The sequence below is a fragment of the Ahaetulla prasina genome, chromosome 5, assembly GCF_028640845.1.
Source record: "Ahaetulla prasina isolate Xishuangbanna chromosome 5, ASM2864084v1, whole genome shotgun sequence".
Lineage (NCBI taxonomy): Eukaryota > Metazoa > Chordata > Lepidosauria > Squamata > Colubridae > Ahaetulla > Ahaetulla prasina.
In genome coordinates, this window is record NC_080543.1 from 1,586,002 (window position 1) to 1,607,017 (window position 21,016).

Genomic DNA, 21,016 nt, shown 5'->3' on the forward strand with positions numbered 1-21,016 from the left:
CGACGGCGGCCAATCAAGGCGCTGTTGCCGAGGCCAGGAGGACGCAGGCGGGACCTTCCCGTCCCGTGACTCTATCCTCCGCGGCCGAGGGGTGGGGCTGAATGAAGGACGGGCGCGCCGACCAGTCAGGGGAAAGCCGGCGGCGTCCGCGACGGTGATTGGAGGTCGGACGGGTGTGAGGGTGTCGGGTTTAGGACTGCAACTGAGGCCAGAGTTACGGTCTGAAGCCGGGCCGGTCCTTAAGCAGCCCGAGGCGGCGGGCCAGCTTTGCGAGCGTTTTTGTGGCGCTCCGCAGCGCCCGCGCTCAACCACCGTCACGTGACCTCGGGATGCAGCCGGTGGCCGAAACTGCGCCCACGTCACTGGCGGAGCTGCGAACCCGCGTGGCTAGCGCTTTTTTGGGGGTCGGGGGGGGGGCAAAGTTGTTAATCGTAGGGCAGCCCGCAAGTAGCCAGCAGAGGCGGCCGGTGTCTAAGGAGGAGAACTGGCCTTCCTTCCTTGGGGTGCCAACGCAGCCAACAAGCCCTGCTAGGCTCCGGACACTGGCACAATAAGCAGCGCAGCCATTAAAGAGGAGCGCCTGCAGTTGGGAAACTAGCCTCCGGGAGTTTTTCAGGGCCGGAAAAAGCCACCGGCCAGGGAAGGTCCCACGAGGAGGTGGTCCAGCGACGGCGGCGGATTAAAAGGGGGGGTGTCATTCACTTGGCAGGCTTAAGCCGAGGAGTGCAGATCTCCAGGAGGAGGATTGTGTATCTTCTTTCTTTTTTTTTATTTGCATTTATATCCCGCCCTTCTCCGAAGACTCAGGGCGCCTTACACTATGTCAAGCAATAGTCTTCATCCATTTGTATATTATATACAAAGTCAACTTGTATTGCCCCCCCCCAACAATCTGAGTCCTCATTTTACCTACCTTATATTTACCTTCTTACCCATCCACTGTGATTATCAAGTTTGCAGATGATACCACCCTATTTGGGCCTCATTACAGGTGGAGATGAAGCAGCATACGGGAGGGAGGTTCAAAAATTATCCACGTGGTGCTCAGGAAACAACTTTCATCTGTACATCAGCAAGACAAAGGAGATGGTGCTAGACTTCCAGAAGAAGAGAGGAACCTGCCCCACTTTACGTCGAGGGGGGCTGTGTGGAGAGAGTCCCCTCCTTCAAATTCCTGGGAGTCCATTTTAGTGAAGATCTCACCTGAAAAAATAACACAATCCAGGTGCCCAACAGAGACTCCACTTCCTTAAGGTCTTGCGGAAGAACAAGGTGGGACAACTGATGACCTCTTTTACCAGTCCAAAATAGAAAGTGCCCTCACTTATTGCGGATAGAAAGACATTACAGAGGGTGATGAGCACGGCACAAAATATCATGGGCTGTCCACTGACACCACTAAACGAAATTGCTAGGACTCCCTGCCTTAGCAGAGCGATGAAAATCCTCAAGGATGACACACACGCTGGTCAGCACCTCTTTACTCTCCTACAATCGGGCAGGAGATATAGAAGCCTAGCCAGTCGTACGAACAGGCTGAAGGGTAGCTTTTATCTGTGGGCTGTCAGACGCCTGAATGCAACATAACATTATAACTATGTAGTATGACAGACTTGCAGAGCAGGCGCAACATGCTCATATTGGCGCAATATATTACAATGTAATGTTATGCACATATATAGTATATCACAGAAGTGAGTACACACCCTCACATTTTGTAAATACTTAAGTATATCTTTTCATTGACAACACTGAAGAAATGACACTTGGCTACAATGTAAAGTAGTGAGTATACAGCTTGTGTAACAGCATAAATGTGCTGTCCCCTCAAAATATAACACACAGCCATTAATGTCTAAACTGCTGGAAACAAAAGTGAGTCCACCCCTAACTGATAATGTCCAAATGGGGCCCAAGTAGCTGGTTTCCCTCCCTGGTGTCATGCGATTCATTAGTGGTACAAGTGGGTGGCTCAGGCTGTAAGATAGCCTGTTATTAAAACACAGCTGCTTGCAATTACTGCAGGCTCGAGTCCCACCAAGCCCAAGGTTGACTCAGCCTTCCATCCTTTATAAGGTAGGTAAAATGAGGACCCAGATTGTTGGGGGGGCAATAAGTTGACTTTGTCAATATACAAATAGAATGAGACTATTGCCTTACACAATGTAAGCCGCTCTGAGTCTTCGGAGAAGGGCGGGATATAAATGTAAATTTAAAAAAAAAGTTCTCCAGTGCGAAGGGGGAGCAGGTATGTTAAATTTGGTGTTATCACTCACTCTCATACTGATCACTGGAAGTTCAACATGGCAACTTATGGCAATGAACTCTCCGAGGACCTGAAAAAATGAATTGTTGCTCTACATAAAGATGGCCTAGCCCTAGGCTACAAGAAGATTGCCAAGACCCTGAAACTGAGCTGTAGCACAGTGACCGAGAACATACAGTGGTTTAACAGGACAGGTTCCACTCGGAACAGGCCTCACCATGGTCAACCAAAGAAGTTGAGTGCCCGTGCTCAGCGTCATATCCAGAAACTGACTTTGGGAAATAGATGTAGGAATGCTGCCAGCATTGCTGCAGAGGTTGAAGGGGTGGGGGGGGGTCAGTCTGTCAGTTCTCAGACCATACGCTGCACGCTGCATCAAACTGGTCTGCAGGGCTGTCATCCCAGAAGGAAGCCTCTTCTAAAGATGATGCACAAGAAAGCCTGCAAACGGTTTGCTGCAGACAAGCAGACTAAGGACATGGATTTCTGGAACCGTGTCCTGTGGTCCGATGAGACCAAGAGAAACTTATTTGGTTCAGATGGTGTCAACCGTGTGTGGCAGCAACCAGGTGAGGACTACAAAAAGGCAAATGCGTCTTGCCTACAATCAAGCTTGGTGGTAGGAATGTCCTGGTCTGAGGCTGCGTGAGTGCTGCCAGCACTGGGGAGCTAAAGTTCATTGAGGGAACCAGGAATGCAAACATGTACTGTGACATACAGAAGCAGAAGATGATCCCCTCCCTTTGGAGACGGCCGCGGGGCAGTATTACAACATAATGACCCCAAAAGCACCTCCAAAATGACCACTGCCTTGCTAAAGAAGCTGAGGGTAAAGGTGATGGACTGGCCAAGGGTGTCTCCAGACCTAAACCTATTGAACATCCGTGGGGCATCCTGAAACGGAAGGTGGAGGTGTGCAAGGTCTCTAACATCCACCAGATCCATGACGTCATCATGGAGGAATGGAAGAGGACTCCAGTAGCTCTTCTGCTGAACTTAACCCAAGAGGGTTAAGGCAGTGCTGGAAAATAATGGTGGCATATTGACGCTTTGGGCCCCATTATCACTTAGGGGTGTACTCGCTTTTGTTGTCAGCAGTTTAGACACTAATATGTGTGTTGCATTATTTTGAGGGACAGCACATTTACACCATTATACAAGCTGTATTTCAAAAGCGCATAAAAATGCAAGTAGAAAAAATAGGGACCACCTTTGGTTGGAAGGTAACAGCGTTCTGTGCGCCTTTGGTGTCGAGTCATGCCGGCCACATGACCACGGAGACGTCTTCGGACAGCACTGGCTCTTCGGCTTTGAAACGGAGATGAGCACCGCCCCCTAGAGTCGGCAACGACTAGCACGTATGTGCGAGGGGAACCTTTACCTTTACCTACAAGCTGTATACTTACTACATTGTAGTCAAGTGTCATTGCTTCGGTGTTGTCACATGAAGAGATTTACAAAATGTGATGGGGTGTACTCACTTCTGTGATATACTGCATGTATAGTATGTTTGTTAGTATGATTTACTGGGTTAGAGATTTTCTTTCCTTCACTGTGAGTTATTGAGATGTATTATGTTAGGTGTGTGTGCACTAAGGGAGGCTCAGCCAATCTCATTGTGCATTAACAATAAAAAATTGAAATTGAAGGGCATCCTAACCCTAACCCCAAGTAGGGCAGGCAGGGAGGGGATACATCTTTCTAGGTCCCGGCAATGCAGGTTTTGTTCCGGGGGTGGGGGCTTCTGCAGGGGAAAGCTGCTTTCAGCCCCCTCCCACACTACACTGGTTCTTGCAGCATGGGGCAGACATGGCCCTGGGCAAGGAGCAGCTGCACCTTCTCTGTCCCTCCCGCCCCCACCCAAGATCTGACAGAGAGCCGTTTATTTTCAGAATACTTTATTTGTACATAATTCCATTAGCACATGGCTGCCTCTGCTCAGCCAAAGGGGAGGGGCGTGTAGAAAGCCAGGGGCACGAGGGCAGAGCTGGTGCTCTTTGGGAGACCGGCTGAGCTGGGTCGGGCATCATCGGCCAGGCTGGAGTCGGGGTGGGGATGGGCAGCACTTCCAAGGGGTTGGGAAAACTGACGCGTCCCTTCCCCCCTGTACAGAGCAGCTCTTCCCCAGCACCCCCCCCCAAGCACAGAACTCCCCTGGGGCCTCTGGTTGCTCCCCCGGCCCCCATTGGCTCCATGTAGGGAGGGCGCCAGACTGGCCGAAGGGCTTTTTTTTCCAGAAGAATCGTTGGCTAGTCCAGAGATTCACCCAGAAGGGAAAATGGAGACTGGGGGTGGTGCGTGGGAAAAGCGAACCCCACCCCCATGGCCAAGGGGGTGGGGCCTGGCCTTCTCAGTGGACCCCAACTTCCAGCTCCTGGGAAGTCATCCGGGTCCCCCACTGGAAGCCTCTGTCGGTTTCGCTGCTCTCTGTAGGCTTTGCAGAAACCCTAACCCTAACCCCTTTCTGGGCAATGATAAAGTGCAGAAAAAAACAAGGGAAGGGATATTCGGGGTGGCGTGGAGCCAGGAGACTCCAAGGGATTCCTACTTGGGGGGCTCGGGCAAGACCCCGCCGAGAGCCATAAAAGCAAGAGCTGCATGGTGCCCATAGGGATGCTCTCCCCCCCTCACTGGAAAAGGTCAGCTTTTGGGGAGATTGCGGGACCATCCCCACCCCCACTCCCTAGAAGCCGTCCCAGTGCTGCGTAGCTGCCATTGTGGCTGTTGGCACCCTTCACACACAGCTGCCAGAGCCCACAACCTGGTGTGGAGTGGAGGACCCGGAGGGCCAGCCCGCCCCCAAGCGCATAGTCCAGCAGGCGGGCCAGAAGGGACTCAGAGAGCCCCTCCCTTCCAGCCTGCCCTGCCAGGGTTACTGCAGGTAGCGGTAAGCCTTGAAACAGTGGTTGCCTGAGTCGGCCACCACCACGTGTCCGTCCGAGGTGAGTGCCAAGCCCTGTGGCCCATAGAGTGGATCCGCCGTGGTGTTGATATAGGACAGGAAGGAGCCCGAGCTGTCGAAGACCTGGAAGAGAGGAGGGGGCCCTGAACTCTTGTCACGAAGCGGCGCTGCCACCATGGCTGATCTTGTGAGTCAAGAGGACCATTGGAGTCACTGCCCATGGACTCCAATGGCCACTTCTGGTCACCACATCTCAAAAGCCATGTGGCTCATTCAGGAGGAGCAGGAAAGGGTAACAAGAATAATTAGGGGCTGCAGCCCCTCCCCAATGGGGTGCAGTCAGGTTCAGGCCTGAAAGGAGTCACCCTCCACTCCCACCACCTGGGAACAAGGTGCTCAGGCCCACTTTACAGAAGTGGGGTGTGGCTGACCAATGGCAGAAGGGAACCCCCATGCCACATACTGGCCACACCCCAGCATGAAGGGCCATGCAGCAGGAGCACCAGTGGCTGCACCACTCCTGGGAGCAAGAGCTAGTCACTGCCTTCAACCCCATAGCTCAAGGGACACTGGGAACAGGTTGCTGGATCATTAGAACCCCCTGTCTAGGGGCCCATGAAAGACCCCGAAAGAGATGAAGGATTAGATTGGCAACCTCTGCTTTGATGAATGGGCTCAGCCCTGATTTTAGTGGCAATTGAAGAGGTAGCTGGCCCTGGAGCCACCTCTGCACCTCCAGAACATATCAGCTGTCCTCCGAATTCACCCCCAGGCTGGCTGCTGAGGAAGAAGAGGCCAAGCTGCCCAGCTCCCATCAAGCACCTGGATCCGGCTATTCCCCCAGTCAGCCACAATGATGTTCCCATTGGAATCCACAGCCACGCCTGTCGGAGCGTTGAACTGCCCGTTCCCTTCACCATGGGAGCCAAACTTGAAAAGAAACTCTCCATCTGCACTGTAGACCTGAGGACAGGAAGGGAGATGGCTTGGTGGAGTTTCTCAGGCCCAGCATGGCACCACAGAGGGACCACCTGGCTTGGTCTGGCCCCTGCCTCCAGCTGCCTGCTGGGTGATTTGGGTGTATGTGCGTGTAAAGGAACCAAAGGCGCAGGTCTTGGCTTTGGGAGAAGAGCTTCCCTCCCCATAGCCAGCGGGGACCCAGAATCCTCACCCCGCCCCCCTGCCCCGCTTCAGCACAGGAAAGTTTCTCCTCCTCAAAGCAGAAGTGCTGGGGGGGGGGAGCTGAGGCCCATAAGTCACAGGAGCAGCTGAATGTCCCAGCCAAGCTTTTCTCACAGCAACAGCATAGTTCCCCTTCCGGACCTCAATATCACCTGGAATGGGCGGGGTTTCCTCTCACCTTCACAGAGTGGTTGTGGAAGTCGGTCACCACAATTTCATTCTTGTTGTTGACAGCCACAAAGTGTGGTCCTGAGCAAAGAAAATGGGAGGAAAGAAGTGAAGAAGAGCCCTGCTGCAAGGAGCAAAGGAGTCCAGAAGGAATGAGCCACTGGGAAGGATCTGAAAATCGGAGACTAGGGAGACCGGGTGCTGTCCCGATCCTGAAGATAACGAACGAGAGAAAAAGCTCTAGCTTCTCCACCCCAACCCCCCAAAAAAGTCTATTTAGTCTAGAAAACCCCCAAAATCTCTGAAGGCTTTTAACAAGCTTAGGCTCCAGATCAGCAACGGCGCGTTGGGCCAAAGGCAGCCCAGGAGAGCCCAGCCGGACTGAGCATCCAGAACCAGAGAGATGCGTCTGAGGAGAGTGGCTGCAGCCAGGGGCTGCTCTGTAGGGCAGCCAAACGGGCACTGCCTCCACAAAGACCCAGCAGAAATGCTGGCAGAGCAGACCACTTGCTGATCCTTGCTTGAGGAATGGGCTGGTTGGGGGCATAAATCCAACCCTTGTCTGCCTCAACATTCCCATCGCTCCCGAAGTGTGAAAGCTGGCAAGAGGGAATCTGCTTCACTACCCACCCTCTGCCGGGCACCCAGAGGAGGGTTCTAGAATCTGGAAGGACCCAACTGCTCCTGGGCGGCAATGGAAGGCAACAGTCCAAACATGAAGGAGGCGGGGGCAGTCCCCCTCTTCCGATACCACACTCTCACGGGCAGGATGAGGGTGGCCCTGTGAGGGTGGCTTCCCAACCCTTCCCAGCTGGGCCTGAGGCATAGGAGAGGAACTACTTGGGGCACCTGCAAACTGGCGCTCCGACGTGCCACGGCTCCCAAACTTGGCTACTAGCTTCCCATTAGATTGGAAGATGAAGACGCAGCATGCCTTGTTGTCCACCACAATTATGTGCCCGTTGCGGTCCACCGCCACACCCTTGGGGCCCATCAGGCGCCCGGCTCCAATCTTGGTCTGGGAGGAAAGGCATAAGGGCATGTGCCAGCTCCAGGGCATCAACACATGGATGTCAACACATGGAGCCCTGGGAGCAGGTCCTACTGACCCCTTGGCCTGATCATCTGGCAGACCCCTCCCTTCAGAGGAAGGATTAGGCACAAGGGCTGTGCAGCCTTCCCCAGTCCCCACTGCAGCCGATCAGTGGACCAACACTCCCCAACCAACATGGGTTGCAGCACAAGTCCCATGACCCACTCCCTGCTCCAAGCACCGAGAACAGGAATCCAACATATCTGAAGAGGCTCTGCCAGAAGACTGGCCCACCATTGGGCAAAGGCAGATGGCAGGCTGACCTGATGGGGTCCCTGACCTGATGGGTACCACCAAAACCACTCTAGAGACTCTGAGCTGCAAATCACATCTGCCTCCCCAGATGCTCACCTTGAATTTGCCCTCAGGGGAGAAGATGCTGACCCAGCGATTGTCATAGTCTGCGATGATGATGTCACCATTAAGGTCCACCGTGACTCCAGTTGGGCGCTGTAACTGTCCAGGAGAGCGTCCTCGTACACCGAAGCGCAGCCTGAACTGGCCCTCGTTGGAGAAGACCTGGTGGGGGGGAGGGGAGAGCATGCCTGTGAAGGGGTCCCGGGCAGCCACCCTGGTGCCTGCAGAGGAGCTGCTCCTACCTGCACGCATTGGTTGTTGCTGTCTGCCACCACGATGCGCCCACTGCTGGAGGTGGAGATGCCCTGCAGGTTGGTGAATTCGCCTTTTTCCCGGCCCCGGCTTCCTACCAAGAGAGGAGCACCGAGTGAGGCCAGGAGGGGGCCACCAAACCAGCCAGGAGCTACAGTGGCCCTCTTGCCCTCCCACCCAGGCACTGACCGACACGAAAGATCAGCTCATCTTCGATGGGATTCTCCTTCTTCTTGCCACTGCTGTACATGCTGGAGGGGCGGCGGACTGCCTTCTGGCGGATGTGGCCGCTGCTGGGAGACTTCACACGGCGCTTGACATCATCTGGGGAGGGGGGCACATCAGAGGCCTTGACGGCCTTGACCCGGAAGGGACTGCTGCGGATGGGCTGTCCGTAGAGGCATATGGAGAGGATGTGGTCGCCTTCCTGGCGTGGTGTATAGAGCAGTTCGTAAGTGCCATTCTTGTTGTCCTGCACCTCGTGCTCCAGGGCGCAGTTGTCAGGCGCCACCACTTCAGCCTGCAGGCAGGCGCTGCCATTGCGCACCAGCTCCCCATCCTTGTCCTTAGTGGTGATGGTCAGTGAGGCGGCCTGACCCACCACAGCATGTCGGAGGCCTTCACCCGTCGCCACAGTCTTGTGGGCAATGGCGCTGGTGGTGAGCAGCACGCCCAGATTCAGGATGGACTTGCGCACACCCTCCGTCTCCACCACATAGTCCACCTGGGCGTTCTCATGGGGCTGCTCAGGGAACTCCCGACTGGCCAACTCGCTCAGCCGCTCACTCATTTGCTTCTTCACCAGCAGCACCTCCGTCTCCGAGCCATGGTCCAGGGCCTGCTCGGTGAAGCTGCAGCTGCTGCTGATGTTCTCCTGGCCCTGGCGCAGGACTTCCAGCTGGGCCTGCAGCACCTGAGCCAGGGAACAAGAGGCTCAGCCCTGCCCAGCCAAGAACCCCCAGGAGCTGGCTGGGGGAGACACCCACCCTTTAGCTGCCAAGGAGCAGAGGAGGGCTGGCCAGGGTGAGTGGCCCCACCTGGCCTGGGAGGCTCTGGCCATGGAGCCAAGGCACCGAGGTCTTCTCAACCATGTGTCTTCTCAAGCTGGGGGAGAAAGCAAGGGGGGCCGCCAGAGCCCCAGAGGAGATCCCCTAAATTATCTTGCTTTACCTTTTGTTTGGCCCCACAGAGTGCTTCCAGGTCTCGGACCAGCAGCCCCTTACGCTGCCCCAGCGCCTTCTCTAGCTCAGTAAAAGTGCTCCCAATCTCAGCCACCGCATCGTTCTTGCGCTCCGCCAGCTGCTGACTGATCCCAGACACGAGTTCCACAGCTGCAGCCAGGTGTGGCAGGCTGAGAGACAAGGAGGACCCCTCAGGAGCCTGAGCTGTGCAGCAGAATAAAAAAACCCCAACCCCCAAGCTGGACTTGCAGCCGTGGGCAGCCCACCCGGCCAATACCGGCTCTTGATGGCGTCCAGCTGCTGGCGCAGCGAGGCCTTGTGCTGCTCCACCACATCCCGCAGAGGCACGGTCACATGCTCCCGGTGCTCTCCCACCGTGCACTCGTGGCACATGGCCGTCTCACAGGCCCCGCAGTAGTACTCCATGGTCTAGGGGCAGATGGGGAAGTTGATAAGCCCTGGACTCTTGAGACCCAATCCCCGGGCAGCCCCCCCCCCAGCTCCCACCTGCAGGAAGCCCCTCTGGTTTTGGAAAAGAACACAGAAATGGGGATGCCCCACCCACCCTCCCACTGGCCAGGGAGAGCTTCTGGGCAGAGGGGCAAAAAGAAGGACCAACAAAGCCGCTCCCACTGAGCCTCCCCACAAGCGCAAGCCCCACACATACTTTCCCCTCATGATTGGGGCAGGAGAGTGGCTTGCCCGGCACAGCACTGACAGAGTCCAGCATGGCGATGGCGTCCTCATGGCCGGCACTGTCGGGCTGGCGCTGGAGCACTTCCATGAGGTTCGTGATGAAGAAGTTGTTCTGCAGGGCGGCCACCCCCTTCTCAGGAAGGATGGAGGTCTGGCGGCAGACGGGGCAGGAGAGGGTCAGGCTCTGGGGCGGGATGTAGTTCTGGAGACACCTGGCCAAGGGGGCAAAAAGTGAATCAAGATGGGCACTAGACTTTGGCAGAAGGCAGGAAGCCAGACGGGTGGGGCCCTCAGCCACAGCTAGCTCTTGAAAGGACCAAGTGGGGGGCAGGCACTGGGTGCTCCAAGTAGCCAGCTAGCCCTCTTGCACTAGTCCTCCCCATGCCAATGCTTGGGGCTCCTGCTCTTCCAACCAGCTGTGGGCACCAGAGGTTTTGGATGAACCACCACGGTCTGGCCACTGCCTCAACACCTCCAGCCCATCCCTCGTGCAGGCTTTTCTTCCTTGCAGCCACTCCCAACAAGACTGCAGCTTCAGTGCAGAAGATGGTGTCTGTCCACAAGGTCATGCCACACCCAGCAGAGGATCGGTGCACAAAATCTTTTGCCAGCCTGAACAAACTCAAGTTTCCAGCTTTCCATGCAATGCTGGAAGAGAGCGAGCCAAGCTGCTCCAGGCCTTGGCTCATTACATGGAAAGCCAGGAGTGGGGCAGCTTCCCTCTCACGGGCAGGGTGGGATGGAAAGAGAACCATAGGCCTGCTTAAGCAGGGATGGGCAAGCTCTGGCCAGGATTTGCACACAGAGCCCGGGGCTTCCAACTCCAGGCCAGGGAAGCGGCTGCAGCTGAAATGCCCAGCCAGGCCAAAGTGAAGCAGGTTCCCTTCCTCAGAGGACGGGGTGGCCAGGTCTCTCGAGTCCCGCCAGCTCTGTGGCTGTAACATTCTGCTCAGGAGATGCAGCACATATTCCCTATTCGTTTATGCCCAGAAACCACACACACACCCCGGCAGTGGGTCACACCAAAGAAGCCAAGAGTCACATGCAAGCATCTCCCCAAACGCCTCAGCCGCCACCCTTCCCTCTGCTCTGCAGGACCTGCCTTCAAAGCCAACGCTGGAAGCCAGCCTGTTGCCCACAGAGCAGCCTTGGCATAGTGAGGAGAACCCCATTGCCCTCATGGCCAAGACAGGCACTGCACCAGGAAGCAACCCTTGAGCCTCTTCCCCAGACCAAGTGGCAAGGCCCAAACGCCAGGTCACTGGTTTGGATGCAGCTTCACGGAGAGCCTGAGTCCTGGGGGAGGGGTTTTGGGCAGACCTCTTAGATGGCCCGCCCTCGGCACCTGTCTTATGTGGGAAGTGTCCTCTGGCCAGGAGTCAGAGCCCAGTGGAGAGCTTTGTCCAATCCAGAAGCAAAGGGGCACATTTTGGCTTCGGGGGACTGCAGAGACCGGCGCAGCTGCTAGCAAATTCTGCCCCAGACAAATCCAGCTAACAATCAGCATGGAGTGGGGACCAGAGACAACATCACCAGCAGTGTCCAACATATGGGAGACAAAAAGGGCAGTCACCTCTTTGCTTCTGAGCAAAGTTTAAAGGGTCTCCTTGACAGTGGGAGACCAGTGGGCTGCCCAAAGATCAGCACTGGTCAAAGAGCCTGACTGGGTCACCCAAGAGGCATCACTTCCAGGAGCAGAATTTGCTCCATCCAGGACCTTTGGGGACCTGGCAGTCTGCCTATGCTGTGGTTGCACGAATGACCTTGGCAGATAGGAGGCAGAGCGGCAAAATCCAACAGAACATTTCAGAAGGGAACACACAGAAATACAGGGTCTTTGGGAGAGTGGAAGGTGGTGGTGGTGGGAATAGTTTCCATCCTGCAAGAATCTGTTGTCCCCTTACAAGTAAGATAGAACTAGGACTCCCTGCCGTATTCTCGGCTGGACTACCTCCCAGGGCAAAAGGTCTGCACACACGTGTGCTTAAGTGGCCGCTTTATGTCCTCAAGACCAAAAAGCTGGGTTTAAACCGATTTGCTCTGGCTGAAACGGTTTGGCACCCCTTGCTGGGATCCCTGTCATGGGGAATTTTCTGCCTTCTAATATTACAGATGCCTGTAAGGACCCTCAGCATCTCAGCCAGGGATCCCAGTTAGGAAAGACGGCTATTGGTTCAATCAATCCTACTTGGGTGGGTTCTACTCCCCCCCCACACCATCCTTCTTAGACTGTCACACATACTCGAAGTCTCAAAGGAAACACAGAGGCTGCAGTGCAACCAAAGTCCAGTGCCTGACCCACCTCAACCGCTTCGGCAGACTGCAGGCTTTGGGACTCCTGCAAACCTCGGGGGAGAGGGGCAATCTGCGGAAGGAGGACTGAAGAGAAGAGCTTCTCCCCACCCCTCCTCCGCCCACGCAGCGCCCTGTCGCCATTCCTGATCCGCTCAGCGATCCACTTGGCCGGACGCCAACAGCCACTCGGAGCCGGGAGGGGGGAAACAGGCCGTGACTCCCCCCCCCCCCGGGCAGACGGCGGGGCCGCGGCTCTCACCTCTCGCAAAAGGTGTGAAGACACGGCAGCACCTTGGGGTTGTGATAGCGGTCCAGGCAGATGCTGCACACCAGGAACTGCTTGTCGATCTGCCGCACCACCGGGCTGGAGCTCGACTCGCGCTTGGCCATGGCGAGGGCCGGCTGGAGGCTGCGCGGCGCCTCTGGCTGGTGCTCTGCCCAAGAAGAGACAAGCGGCCCTGCGGCCCTCAGCCCCGCCGGACGGGAAGGATGAAGGGCGGCCGCGCCTTCGCCTGGCTTCCTCTCGCGGGAGGCGGCAGAGCGCGGATCCGCATCCCCCACACCCCACCCCACCCCTCCCCCGAGCATGCGCCGCGCCACTCGCCTGAGCCCCCGGCCCGCCTGAGCCCCCCGCGCCCGCCTGGTCTGGCTCCGCAGCAACGCCGCGGAGACGCCGAACCCGGCCGCCACCCCCGGCCAACGCCGCTCCGCCCGGCGCCTTCGCCGCCCCCGCTCCGAAGAAAAGGAGGCCTCTCACCGGCCGCGCCCGGGGGCTTCCGGCCTTTTGACGCGGAGGCTGCAGCTGCGGACGGCTCCTCCCCTTCCCTGGAGGGAAGCCGGGCAGCGGCGGGAAGGCGGCCGGGCCCGGGACGCTCTCGAAGGCAGGACGCCCGCCACGCCCTTCTGCGGAGACTGCCAGCCTAATGGCACCGCCGCCCTTCTCGCTCGCTGGGCTGGGCTGGGCGGGGACGGTGCCTGAGTTCCCGCCCTCCACCCGCCGCAGCTTCCGCTCACCGCAAACGTTGCCCGGCCAGGCGGCGTCAGCGCGGGCGGCGTTCGAAGCGCGGAGTCCGCATCTGCGGCCGCGATGCCGCTCCCGGTGGCGGCGGCGCTGCGAACGGGCTGGTCTTCTCACCGCATCTCCTCTGCTGATGGGGCCGGAGCGTACCACTGCTGGCGACGGCGGGGGTGGGGGCAGAGCGGAATCGCGCCTGGTACCCTCCGCAGCGAGCCCGGCGCCGCCCTCGCCCGTCTCTCTCGCCGAACCCGAGGGTGGCTCGGCCGCCGAGAAGGCGGGACGGTGGCGCTGCCCCGCCTCGCTCCCCCGCCGCCGCCGCGGAATGGTCGCACCCGCCGAGCCCGCTTCAGAGCTGCAGCAACTGCGGCTTCTCCGCAGTGCCCGAGCGGGCAGAAGCGAGCGGGTGGAGCGGCGAGGGTTGGACTCGCTCCCGCCTCGGAGGCAGCCTAGTCCGCGACAAGAAAAGCCCTTCGCGCGCGCCTCCCCCCCAGCTGCAGCGGGAGCCGAGGGATGGTGGTTGCCATAGGAACTGCATCTGGGCAGAGGGTACCAGAGCAGGTGGGGGCGTGGCAGGAGCAGCGGCGGTCATGGGGACGGAGGGGCTCCTGCGAGGGACCCCTTCCTTTGCCACCCTCCTTGGCGTGATGAGGCTCCGGATTGTTTGTGGGCACCTTTTTCTTCAACCTCCCAGGCAGAGGAGGGACATCACACTGGCCTGGCAATCCAGAGCGGGAATCATACGGCACTTCCATGCTCCCTGAAGGCCTCCCCACCCATCTTCAGGATCTGAGCCCCATGGGCCCTCCGCTCCAGTTCCAGCCAATGGGGAGAGGCTCCCAGTGCTGGCTCTGCACCCCTGGCCACCCTCTCAGAGCTTTCAGGGTGAAGGAAGTCAACATGAGCGGCCGAACCTGCTGGCCCTGTGGCCTGGCCCTGCCCTTCACCAGAGACAGGATCCAGCTGAGGAAATGCTCCACTGTACAAGCTAGCCAGGCTGGGGGCAGGGCAGTCAGGGTTGTTCTGAGCAGATGTCTTTTCTGGTGACACCCCCTCCCACGAAGAACTCGCAATTGGAAGCAGATTGTGCCAGGGACCCTACTTTCACTTACCATGCATTACCAAGATTGCATCCTCCTCAGGGGATCAAGCCCATCCCCTGAAAGGCATCATGAACATCACCAAAGGTGCCCAAGAACCAGAGGGTCCAAAACCCCAGAGCCACTCAGCCTTGCCAGGATTCAGCTGAAGCCTGCTATTCTCCTATCAGCCCACCCCCTCAGAGCCTCCAGACAACAAAATAAGATGCTCCAGGCTCCCAAGCGCCATCATCACAGCTCAGTTCAGAAAGTATTTCGTCCGGTGTTGCCATGAAAACCAGGGATTTGCAAACAAGGCAAGACTTCCATTGGATGGACCCAGAAGTAGATCTCCTGGTGGTGCTGGATCCACTTGCCAAGGACATCTATCCTGCTGCTGTGTGTAGCTGCAGCAGCCCTGCTAATGAATCGATCCCAGAGTCTGGATCTAGGTCACCCCTCCGCAGCCTCTACCCCACTTCTGCAAAAAACCCTAATCTTTCACTCAAGGGCTTCACTCAATGCTAACAAATTTTCCCAGCTGCTGAAACCATTTTCCAAAGAATGCCCTTCAGGGTCAGTTTCTCTTGTGCCAGTTTCACAAGGGCCACCTCTGTCCTGGCATTTCACTAAGTGTTCAGCTAATTCCTTAGCCTGATTTACCACCACTAGCACCCTATAACTTCTGTTTAATTCTTTTCTCCCGTGGTTCTTGCCATCTAAGTGGGAAATTATGTTCTGGATATTCACTCTCTCAATGGACTGTGATGCAGCTTCTCGACTCTCTAGCTGGGCAACCCAGATCATTTGCAGGCCTGGGCATCACGTTGCAATTTTCACATCCCGTATTGCTCCTCCCCCCCCCCCCGAGTCCCACCTATGTTGAATGGCAGACCCAAGACCTCCGCATTTCTCATGGGAATCGGAAGCATTCCTAACTGGAAGCCCCTCTCTCCCTTTCTGAGATGTATTCCCTGGCCCTGGACCCATTATTCACCATGCTGCTGACAACGCAGCCCACACTGAAGAGTGGGGCTGAGCTGCCTGGATGTGGCCCTTCCTTCACTGCCCTCCAAAGGAACCTTTGACTTAACATGGCCCACCCCACTTTTCCAGCCCTGAAGCAAGCAGCTGTTTTGACTGACTGTAGAGCCTTGGAAGCCCAATTCCGTGCAATGCCCTCTCGGCTCTTTAGGATTTGCTGGTACTAAATGCAGTGATGGGATTCAGCTGGATGTGACAAACCTGTAGTTAAATTGGTGGCTGGCCCCTCCCCTCCCCTCCCCATCCTTTCCAGGAGTCCCCACACGCCCGTTTTTGCCCCCAGGAGGCTGCAGGAAGGCCTCCTAGGCCCAAAATAGGGTGGGGGGCGCATCTCCCTCCCCCCCACCTGTTTTTGCTCCCAGGGGGGTGCAGGAAGCCAAGTGCTGCCTGTCATACTTCCTGGCCATGCCCACCCAGCTGGTCATTAGGGCAGAGAACTGGGTGTTAAATTATTTGAATCCCACCACTGACTAAATGGCTGATGCTTTTCACATATTTTGGCCATTTGCGACAGGGAGAGTTAAGGCTGGGAGTAAAACCTGCTGCTTAGAATGATTTGCAAGATGACGGAGTGATCGGGTGGATGCCTGTTATTATTCCTTTCAAAAACCAATGGCAATCCAGCTCTTTCAGGATAGGAACAGCAGGTGCCAGCCTCCATTTCCTGCTTGGGTTTGTTGACTCAGCCTGATAAAGCTGAGGGATGAAATAACAAGGGGCAGACAAGCCCCCTCTTAAAATCTGACTGCAGTGCTCAACATCTGGATAGGAGGCAATGGACCCCATCAGGGACTCCCAAAGGTTATGCACCAAACCTATCCTGGATTCTCTTCCCATTAAATGGAACATTTATGGAGATCCCACATTCATCCCGGCCCCCCAGGGTTAACCTAATGAGACCCGACTAGGATGGACAGCCTGACAGAAGCAGTTATAACAGAGCACAGTGCTTAGTCAAAACTTGCTAATGCTTAAGGTCTTCAATTCTTGGAAATGCTATCCTGACTAGAAGCACCACACTAATCATTTTATGTGGGTATTACAGCACCAGGTAATTTATACTTGTTGGAATAAAGCTGATAAAGCTTTTCCCCAAGAGGAAGGGGATTTAAAGGCTCAGTTGCTGTACCTCAAAGTTTTCCTGGTAAGCCCAGCCCCTCCCTCCCTCTCTTGGAATTTCACGCATTCCTCTGCTTGCCCATTCCTGAGCTGGGAGTCTCCTCCATCAAATGAGCACTGCATAAAGTGTTCACTAACCTGGAACTTGTTTTCAATGCCATCCTAGTTTTGGGAGAAAGTCTGCAGGAGGAAGCCAGTGCCATGAAACTGAAAGGACCATCATAGACAACTCTGGGAGTTTTTCATGGGTGATTTTACTTTTCCCAAACTTTAGGCCAATTTTAAAACCTGTGGACTAACTCCCAGAATTCCCCAGCCAGTGGAACTCCGCAAAGAGTGTCATTTAATAGGGGAGAGAATCAAGGATAGGTTTGGTACCTTAAGGGTTGCTGACGGAAATAGATACTAATCACATTCAGGCCTTGTAGGGATAAATATGAGATTCATTGACACCAACTAGTTAGGTTTAAAAAAATATGATAGTCATAAACCAACCCATCCTTTGCTACCCATACTCCATGAACACGGTAAGTGGCCTAAATCTTTAGCTGGCGATACTTCCCCTGGAAGAAGGTGGCATGAAAGCCGGCTGGCTAGCTTTGGGCCAGCCCGCCCCCCCCTCTCTCTACCCAATGCTCCTCAGAGGAGTCTTAGGCAGTATGTTCATCGTCTTAATTTTTATAAAAACAATAAAGCCAGGATATCAATAAATAGATAATTAAATAAAATTCAAAGGTTCTGTTAGTGTCCCATGGCCACTAGGGGGCGCTGACACTGAGTGGAGACCAAGAGGGGTTCAGCATGTTCAGAGGGAAGCTGGGATGGCTCTTTTGCCAACCAGGCACCCTTGGAACTGACAGCCTCCATCCCCCGCTCCTACTTTGCCATCTTGCCAGACCAGCCTCAACTATTGGTGTAGGCAACGACTCTCTTGAGGCTCCCAAGTGGCATCCCTGAGCCTGGGCATCCCTGGTTTGAAAGCAGGAACCAGCCTTGCAACCATTTTCACGTTTGTTCTGTCCAGTCATGTTCTCTTCCATTCTGTGCCGCTGAGGGATTTAGCCCTTGTTATTCTTTATTCTTGTCGTGTCCCACTCCTCTGCTGATGGCCGGGTCAGGGAAATCCGAATCAGGCTTGCCTCTGCAGCTCTGCCCAAAGTCCTAGCAAAGTCCTCAGAGCAGGCAGGAGACCAGAAAGTGACTTCAGCAAGATAAGTTCGACTTTGCCTGACTCAGAGACTGCCAGAAAGCAGATCCTTTATATAGGCCATGGGGTGTGGCTCCATGACTCAGCACTCATTAAGGCCTGCCCCTCCCTTCCTTCTGTTGCCTCCGCCTATCCAGTCTTCTGATGCGAGGGTCACTCCAATCAGCAGCTGTTGGAAATAAACCCTCCTCAGGCTCACATGCTGTGGAGGAGGGGGAGGGGTCTAGCTGCTCCGTTTGCCTAGGCATGGAGCCAGGGCTGGGGCCGGGAGGTGCTCCTTCCTCTGCAGCTTGTCTGGGCATGGAGCCAGGACTGGGGCCGGGAGGCATACATTCCTCCGTGTTCGGGAGCAGGTAAGAAGGCCCCGGCTGCTGTGAGAGCGGGCAAGACACAACAAGTCTAGAACTAAGTTCTGAAAAGAAAAACCAGAAAGTCCAGTTGCCCCTGGAAAAAGCACCTTTGGAAGAACCAGGAGTTGGATGACTGAGAACCTCCATAGACATTTAGCCTGTTTCTCCTGCGCCCACCTCTCCCCCGGAAAGGTGTATTCCCGGGCCTGAACCACTTCCACACCACAGAGTCCTCGGCCACCGAGGATCAGGTGGCAAGCTCAGGTAGCTGGGCAGATGCTGGAAGAGATGGGCCTCAGGTCACTGGCCAGCCTGCCTTGATACCCCCCAAGTCCTCTCTGCAGAGGGAACAGGAGCTCTGGGTTCAAGTCCAACCCTCTGAATGAGCCGGGAAGGTTATCAGATCCTGATTCCACCTGCTTGTAGGTAACAGCCAGGCTGGGGCCGGGAGGTGCTCCTTCCTCTGCAGCTTGTCTGGGCATGGAGCCAGGACTGGGGCCGGGAGACATACATTCCTCCGTGTTCGGGAGCAGGTAAGAAGGCCCCGGCTGCTGTGAGAGCGGGCAAGACACAACAAGTCTAGAACTAAGTTCTGAAAAGAAAAACCAGAAAGTCCAGTTGCCCCTGGAAAAAGCACCTTTGGAAGAACCAGGAGTTGGATGACTGAGAACCTCCATAGACATTTAGCCTGTTTCTCCTGCGCCCACCTCTCCCCCGGAAAGGTGTATTCCCGGGCCTGAACCACTTCCACACCACAGAGTCCTCGGCCACCGAGGATCAGGTGGCAAGCTCAGGTAGCTGGGCAGATGCTGGAAGAGATGGGCCTCAGGTCACTGGCCAGCCTGCCTTGATACCCCCCAAGTCCTCTCTGCAGAGGGAACAGGAGCTCTGGGTTCAAGTCCAACCCTCTGAATGAGCCGGGAAGGTTATCAGATCCTGATTCCACCTGCTTGTAGGTAACAGCCAGGCTGGGGAGGTGAAAAAGCAAGGAAAAGTGAGAATAAGCTATTATCTCTGTGTTCCTGTCCCAGAGATGGCAGGAAGCTATGATGGTAGCTTGGCCAGAAGGGTCAGACTTGGCCATAGAGGCAAAGAAACAGGCTTTACTTTTGCCTGTGCTCTAGAGGGGAAACTCACCCATTATGAGCTGGACTGCCCAGGAGGAAAAGAGGGACCCTTGTATCGAAAGTAAAAACACTCTTCAGAGTCACTTTAGGAGGCCCCTCCCAGAAAAACACCCCACAAGAAAGCAAGATGAAAAACACCCAAAGCAAACCCCTTCCCTTCTTCCCCAGGTCTGGCGGTCGTGTTTTCTGTTATCATTCTGCCCAAATACTGTAAGGAAACTCTCCCCCTTGTTGGAAGCCGGAGAGGCTGGTGCCCAAAATGGGAAGGGAGGGAGTTGCTTGCTCAGCCTAACAGCTGCAAGAAGGGATGGAGAGCTTCTGCCTTTGAAGATCAGCCTTCAACAGAAAGGAACCAGCATTCGATGGAGCAGTGGTGAAGGCTTGGAGAAGAGACACAGATGCCATGAGGGCTCTGAGTCTGCACAGGCCAGAATCCTGCAAGTCATGATCCTTCCTGTGACCCTCTATGGAAGCAAAAGTTGGAGACTGAAGAAGGAAGAGGACTGATGTCTTTGACCTTTGATCCTGGAAGAGATTCCTGAGAATACCTGGGTGACCAGACAAATACCAAGACAAAAACACCAGTGGGTCACTGGACAACTCAACCTGAGGGACAAAGGGCCCTCCAGGAAACCAGGGCCAGGAGAACAATTAGGCTACCTTTGGATTCGTTCCATGAAGACCCAGCAGCTCTCTGGAGAAGGCACTGATGCTGGGAAGGAAGGAAGGAAGGAAGGAAGGAAGGAAGGAAGGAAGGAAGGAAGGAAGGAAGGACAGCCAGCAGCAAGGCTGCGGGGGAGGGGGGATAGGGAAAGATCGCCCGGTCGCGGGGGAACGACTCGGGAGTCTCCTAATCAACCACATCAATCAGGTGGTCGGCCGAAGGCTCAGCTGCGGCAAGACTCAGCGCCTGCCTCGCGCAACTTCCGACGTCAGGCGCCAGTCGGGGGGAGTGGGAGGGCAGCCCAACTAGCGCTCGAACCGCTGGGGCGGAGCTGCTTTCCGAAGCCGGACGCAAGACTGAGACTCGGGGTCGGACATCCAGTTTTGCTTGAGGCGCAGAGCTGGGCTGCCGGAGGGGAGGGCGGGCACAGAATCCCTTCCGAAGCTGCCACGCCGGCCTGGGAGACGTTTTCGGGCCGCAGGGGACGAAAGAAGCGGGCGCGCCCCAGCCCGCTCTCCTCCTGCAGGCGGGCGGCCTCGGGCGGGAATGTGGCCTGACGGGTGCAGCTAGCCCAGCGGCCTGCGCCTTCTCCACCCGCACACCTGCCCACGCCCGGCCCTGCTGTTCCGGGGGCTTTGTCCGTGGACAGCGGCAGGCGGAGCGAGGAGAAGGGTGTGCGCACGGTCGGGGCTTTCTACCTGCCCGACCGCTCCGAGAAACCAGGCAGCCGTCTTCCCCTGCGGCTCCCGAGCAATTCGGTGGGACAGCTCGGGCAGAACGGCTCCGGCGCCCGAGCCACCTCCGGCCTAACGAGCTGAATCGATAGCCGCGCTCCGAGCCGACTCACCTGCAGAGGCCCCCGCCGCGAGAGGCGACAGGTAGCGAGCAGTGCCGGCGCCGCCTCTCCGCTTCCAGGCCTCGGGACGCCAGCTCGGAAGACGCCGCCCTGCCAAATCGGCCCCGCCGCCGGCTCCCTCGCGGACGAGCCCTCCCCCGGAGCAGAGGCGGCCGCTCCCTGC

At 56.4% G+C, this 21,016-nt stretch overlaps 1 protein-coding gene across 5 annotated transcripts; it reads right to left on the reverse strand.

Annotated features, from left to right (window-relative positions):
• Window positions 1–4,147: 4,147 nt before the first annotated feature.
• TRIM3 (tripartite motif containing 3) lies at window positions 4,148–20,970 on the reverse strand. Of its 5 annotated transcripts, none has more exons than XM_058185791.1 (12): window positions 13,407–13,770; window positions 12,652–12,826; window positions 10,069–10,309; window positions 9,679–9,830; window positions 9,391–9,571; window positions 8,410–9,133; window positions 8,211–8,314; window positions 7,963–8,130; window positions 7,368–7,536; window positions 6,529–6,599; window positions 5,991–6,131; window positions 4,148–5,291 (listed from the first exon to the last, which is right to left on the reverse strand). In XM_058185791.1, the coding sequence occupies exons 2-12, from the start codon at window positions 12,780–12,782 to the stop codon at window positions 5,139–5,141; spliced, it is 2,235 nt and encodes a 744-aa protein (XP_058041774.1). In that variant the 5' UTR covers window positions 12,783–12,826; window positions 13,407–13,770; the 3' UTR covers window positions 4,148–5,138. The 5 variants fall into 5 exon arrangements, with proteins under 5 accessions (XP_058041774.1, XP_058041775.1, XP_058041776.1 ...); XM_058185792.1 differs by lacking the exon at window positions 13,407–13,770 and adding an exon at window positions 13,150–13,347; XM_058185793.1 differs by lacking the exon at window positions 13,407–13,770 and adding an exon at window positions 12,997–13,013.
• Between the last annotated feature and the right edge of the window lie 46 nt (window positions 20,971–21,016).

Coding starts and splice junctions, on each gene's coding strand:
- TRIM3 (XM_058185791.1), bottom strand. CDS start 12,782: ATGGCCAAGCGCGAGTCGAGCTCCAGCCCGGTGGTGCGGCAGATCGAC. Junction 8,315..8,409: donor TGAGCTGATCTTTCGTGTCG/GTCAGTGCCTGG, acceptor CTCTCTTGGTAG/GAAGCCGGGGCCGGGAAAAA. Junction 5,292..5,990: donor GGGGGAATAGCCGGATCCAG/GTGCTTGATGGG, acceptor CCTCTCTTCCAG/GTCTTCGACAGCTCGGGCTC.